At 32.5% G+C, this 5,950-nt stretch overlaps 1 protein-coding gene across 1 annotated transcript; it reads right to left on the bottom strand.

Annotated features, from left to right (window-relative positions):
* Window positions 1-5,308: 5,308 nt before the first annotated feature.
* LOC149240735 (uncharacterized) lies at window positions 5,309-5,950 on the bottom strand. The gene has a single exon (XM_089370299.1). The coding sequence runs from the start codon at window positions 5,948-5,950 to the stop codon at window positions 5,309-5,311; it is 642 nt and encodes a 213-aa protein (XP_089226425.1).

The following is a 5,950-nucleotide window of genomic DNA, read 5'->3' on the forward strand; positions in this document are numbered from 1 at the left end:
AAACCCTAGAATCCAAAGCTCTGATACCAAATGTTATGAAACCAGCTCAAGAAAAGATAGAAAAGATAGATCAACGCCTTAGAATTCAGCCTCTTCGAAGGGGCAACCTCCTTTACATTACATAAATGAACAATTCTTGGATGATACAAATGACAAAACCTCCTTTCTATATATAGGAGTCTAAGGAGTCACAATATAATCCAGCCGACCTAACAATAATAATATAAAGCCACAAAAATAACAATAGAGGGATTCTATGGGGCACAGAAATAACAATATGGGGGTAATAGGGGCACAACAATATAAATAAGGGGTATAACTACAATAGTAATGGGGTAATCACTAGTATTATAGGGACCCAACACAGTGTCATTGAGGTCTTATGAGATGTAGTGGAAAAAATATCCATATTTTCTCGTGATTCCATTTCCTCTTTACTTTTCTGAGTGATATTATTATCAGATATTTGCTTTTCCTTCTCTTTGTCAATTTCCATTTCTTGACTTTCTATGTCATCTGGTTGCTTCTACTCTGTTTCTTAAGGGGAATTGACTAGAATAATATCTTGCTCACTTACTATTTTCTTGTCTGCTGCTTTAACTGTTACTGGATTCTCTTGCTTTTATTTAAAAACTTTTTTAGTTGTAACTTTTGCTGTAACATTCTGATCTTTCTTTATTCCTTCATGGCTTTCTGCTTCTTTACATATAACAACAAAATCTTCCATTTTCTCAATTCAAACTTCTGGTTCCTTTTGAGAGACATCAAAAGGATCTGAAGTGAATTTGTTGAAATTAAATTGAAAGAATTCAGAAGCCTTTAATTCCTCAAAATAAATATTGAGATGAAGACCTTTTTCTTTTAAGAAACTTTCAAACAAATTTTCTCTAAAATTTTGTAAATGGTCTCTTGTTTCAATATCTAAAAGCTCTACTCTTTCAATGGCTTGCTGAAAATCATCTATATATATGAAAATATCATCAAAGGGAGGGTCCTAATGAACAAATATTTTCATAAAGCTGACTGTTGTATAATGGATGCTAATAATCCCATGAGGATGATAATCATATTGAGGTAGAGAATGTAGCCAAACTTCTTGGAGTTCTTCTGTTTCCTTGAATCCATGTCCTTTATCTCTGATACTTATGTCACCAAAATTAATTAGAAACCCATGCCAAATATTTTTCTATAACTTACTTAACTTCCTAGCCTTGCCATTCAAAATGCCTTGATTTTTCGTGTCTCTTAAGGCGAGTCTTTCAAGTATATATTGGGGTAAGAGACGAGGGCCCACTTCGCTCCATAAACTCTTATATAAGAAAATAACTCTTCAAAAAACATGATTTCATAAAAAGGAATCATGAAATAATGAAAAATATCATAAAATTTAAATATGAAATTCGAATCCCACAAATTTGAGGCGTAATTTTGAATATGGAGTTGCTAGTTAGAGGGGTAATTCAATTTCATGAGGGGAAATGGAACTGAGGCAATGAAAATTTCTATCATATAAGAAAACATATAGAAAATGTGTTTATAGCCAAGGGGATATGATAATGAAAATTTTAAAGCATCTGTGATGTTCTGTGAAAAAATTTCAGCCCAATTAAGACGTTTCCCATCATGTAGGATACTATGGATTATTGGAATCCATTTTCTTTTACAATGTTCAGGGTCTTGCTCACCAAATAACCTCGTTAGTACTTTGATGAGAACTCTTATGGGTTTCTTGAAAATGGCTATGGGACATTCCTTATTAACTTTAAGCGTAAACCCTTCATTTTCTTCCCTTATCTAGTGTTCAATTACTCTATCATAATTCTCCCCACATTTCTTGAAAAGAGTGTTTCAAAAATTCTTGAGGAAATCAACATTGATATGGATTTATGGGGGACTAAGCTTATAAAAGGATGATAGGACTTCTTTTTTCCACGAGGCTATGAAAATTTTGTTGTGGTCTGATATTGTTCAGATTGAAATATCAACATGATAAAAATCCATGAAACCATATCGTAATAAGGGAAAATCCTGGCCCTAGCAGCCACCTTGTGTAATTCTATTCTTCTAATACCATTGAATTAATTATTCTTTGTTAGATAAGATCTTGCATTCTTTAACCATCATTTATCTTCAAAGAAATACAAAATCTCCTCCCATATCACCGTACCTGCTTTTTGGGTCTTGTAAGTAGAGCCAGAGATGAGGAATGGGTTGAGGTTGGCTTCCTTTGGTTGTGGATTCTCTGTTTCTTTGAGATTTTCCTTTATTTGCTCCACTTGTTGTTTTGTTGTTGGCAATTTTCCTTTCTTCCCCATCTTGTGGCATGTAACATACAATAGAAAATATATAAGCTTTTCCTATTCAAAATTTAAAATTGAACTAAGAATCTTTTGTAGTTTCAGTTTGCTTACACAAAATTTCTGCAACTTATATCGTGCTTCTTCAATTCAAGTTTCTCCAAACCAGGCCTAAAATAATGAAACAATATGCAAGAAAAATGTTCTAGGGAGTTATGATTTTTGATTAAAAACTCGAGGATAATATGAATTAGTTTGTTCATTAACTTCTTGTTGAGTAATCCAATTGTGTTTTTTCATGAATCAGGATAACATCAGAGAAATTTATTATTGATATCAAAATGAATCCATTAAGTGTGAAATGACGAAATTTAAAATCAATTCATTTCAACCACAATAAAAGGAAATGCACACAAATAGAGAAAAATAGATGTTATTTTATTCAGGGAGTCGGGCAGTCAGACGATTAGGTGTTCTTTTATTTTTTGAAATTTTATTTCTTCCAGAACCCATCTACACAAGAGTCAGGTGTTGATCGTAGGCTGGGTAGTCGGGAGGTCAGGTGGTTAGGTGAAAATACTTAAGGAGATTTGGGAGTTGACCCAACCTGCTATTTGGGAGTTCGGAAGGTTGGGAGGTCGGGTAGTCGGGTGTTATTTTATTTGTAAAATATGTTTTGTGATTCCAACCTCCTACCTCTAAAACTAATTTTTGATGTTTTTCTTCAATTTTTTTTTTTTTTTTTTTTTTTTTTTTTTTTTATAGTTTGGGGTTTTTTTAGGAAAAAATAATAAAAATTTTGTTGAGGGATTTTGTTTTTTCCTTATGTATAAACAAAAGAGGGTTGTTGTAATCCTGATAACAAATGGTGACACAGTGGAAGAAACATTTATCTTTTTCAAGCTTAAATTTATAATTCAAAATAAAAATAAAGTTTTCAATTTTTTTGTCTAATTTATGATTCATCACTAAGATACTTCATAAAGTGACAACGAGACAAAAAATCATAACAGAAGTACTACCGAAACAAATGATTTTTTTTGTAATAAGAGTCAAATAATGAATTTATTTATATTTCTAGAACCTTATAATTCAATCATCATTTGAAATTTTAAACACTAAGTTTAGGATTTTAATACTATCAATTTTTTTCTGCTTTGCATTATAATCATCTCTCTTTGAAACTTTAATTGCTTCACTTTTGTGAGTGCAAATATCCCCTTTAGTTGGATTACAAACATCGACCTATTGCCAGCAAGAGTTCATAGCCCCGATGGGTTTATTTGTTCTCCTTTTATTGTAAAACTCCATGTTTTCACTTTTTAGCTAATGATTGATTTTGAAATTTATCATACATAGCCAAGTGATAGAAGTGAGTTTTTTTAGAGAGTTGCTTTGATAGAAAATACTTTGGTGTATTAAAAGAAACTCAAACTCTGTATTGTATTATTCATTTTCTTGAAATAATTTGGTTGATTTATTTAAAGTATTTAAAGATGATGGAACTCTTATAACATAAAATAATCAATCAACCATTTTCCTAGGTATTGAAAGTTTAAGTAAGAACTAAGTAACATCAAGTATTTCTATATTTGTCATATTTCGAGAATATTTTTTCCTTAAACTTTAGTATATTTTGAAACATAAGATAATATACTGGTAAAAGTATGCTTCTTCAAATATGTAATCATAGTTGTAATTCTACAACTATAAGGAATAAATGAAAAACAAATGTATGTATAGAAAATCTGAAAATGAAAAAAATGAAAAAAAATAATTTCTAGGATACAAACATCCTTTAGTAAAATAGAATATTTACATATGTTCTTGAAAGATTTTCCTTTGTGAAAAATATCTTTTCAAAATTTTCCCATTTACTGGCAAATTTTGTACTTGTCCTTCTAATGTTTGTAAAATGTAGGTTGAAGGATCAAGTTTTGAAAAGATTTGAAAAGGATCAATCCAAATATGTTGAAATTTAGAGTGCATGCCTTTCTCTTCATGGCTTTTATCCCATTTGAGAACTAGATCACTAACAACAAAGTCTCTATCAGATGATAAATGTTTATCAAACCTTCTTTTGCTAATTTGTTGATGTTCATGAAACTTAGCTTTTGCTTTTTTTCGTTCCTCTTCCAATTTTAACAATCTCTATAATCTGACATCCATACTTTAATTGAATTATGCCTTGCAAATTGAGTTAACTGAATAGATGGCAATAAAATATTTTGTGGCCAAATGGCTTGCTTACCATATACCAAAAAGTAACAGGAGTTTCCTAATGCTCTATTAGGAGTGACTCTATCAACCCATAGGGTGTTAGATAAAGCAATTGACATAATTAGCTTTCTCAAAAATGGGATTTGAATAAGGTTTTTGTTTGTGGATTCCGCTAAACCATTACCATGAGGGTAATAGTTAGCAAAAAATTTAATGTTGATACCTTTGTCTAGGTAGAATTCAGTCATCTTAAGAGAATAAAAATATGAAGCATTATCAAATACAAAAGATAATGGAAATCCAAACCTTGTGATTATATGGGTTTCTAGGAAAGACCATATTTGTTTGTTGTTGACTTTTTTCAAAGGAATTGATTTGGTACATCTTGTTAAATAATTAGTAGCCATGAGAATGTATTTATGTAATTTTGAGGAGTTTAGATTAATCTCACCTATGATATCTAATCCCCACTGTTGAAATGGTCCTTCAACTTCAACAAGTTTTTTTTCCCATGAGGAAAATATCGTAACTTCTATTAATGGAGAAATTACATTTTACAGATGCAGTTGCATTCATGATTGTGGGATGGTAACCATCCTGTAGGAGCCTCATTATCATGTCTACTGATAGGGAGTCCTAACAGCTAATGCTGAAGTATGCCTGTTATAAACTTTCACATTCCGGCTCTGCGCAGAGAGCCCATCAGTTGCTGGTTCAGCTACATAAAATAAAATAGTTGGTCAAGTAAACTACAAAAAAAACATTGGATATATGTGGGACCAAGCCCAATCCTAAGGAATATCGTGGAATGGTCTGTGGTAGTATTGATGGGATGATCCATCAATCTCCTCTTGGATAAGCCAGCCTTCCCTTTGAATTTGTGTTGCTGCTTTGGATAGCTGGTCCGCCATAGTGTTCTGTTCCCTGTATATGTGGCTGCAGTTGAAGGATTGAAGTGATGCAATCAGCCTTTTTGTCTCTTGTAGAATGTGGCTTAGAGAGTAAGAATGGCAATGTGCTGTATCGTTCAACCAATTGCATACAATTTGTGAATCTCCGAATAACTGAAGATGGCTGCAATGTTTCTGTATGGCAAAGTGGATGATATGCTTTGCTGTACATAATTCAGCAAAATTGTTGGTACCACGACCCAGATTAATCTGAATTTTATAGAAATGGGTATCGTTGAGATATAGGAGCGCTCCTCCACCGCAACCAATTTCTTGGGCAGAGCCGTCGAAAAAAGCCCAAGGCATCGATTTATCCAGGTTGATATGTCTGAAGGTGCGCGTGGTATTTTTTGGTACAGCTGTAGGAAGTAATTCAAAATCAGCAATGGTGTGTCTCAGTATGACAGGCCAATGTGGCTCCTTGTTCTGAAAAATGACCTGGTTTCGGGCAATCCATATTGCCCAGCAAACAAGTAAGGGCAT

The sequence above is a fragment of the Pinus tabuliformis genome, chromosome 8, assembly GCF_031772625.1.
Source record: "Pinus tabuliformis cultivar Carrire ecotype Pingquan chromosome 8, CPIR1, whole genome shotgun sequence".
Taxonomy (NCBI): domain Eukaryota; kingdom Viridiplantae; phylum Streptophyta; class Pinopsida; order Pinales; family Pinaceae; genus Pinus; species Pinus tabuliformis.

Coding starts and splice junctions, on each gene's coding strand:
- LOC149240735 (XM_089370299.1), bottom strand. CDS start 5,950: ATGCCCTTACTTGTTTGCTGGGCAATATGGATTGCCCGAAACCAGGTC.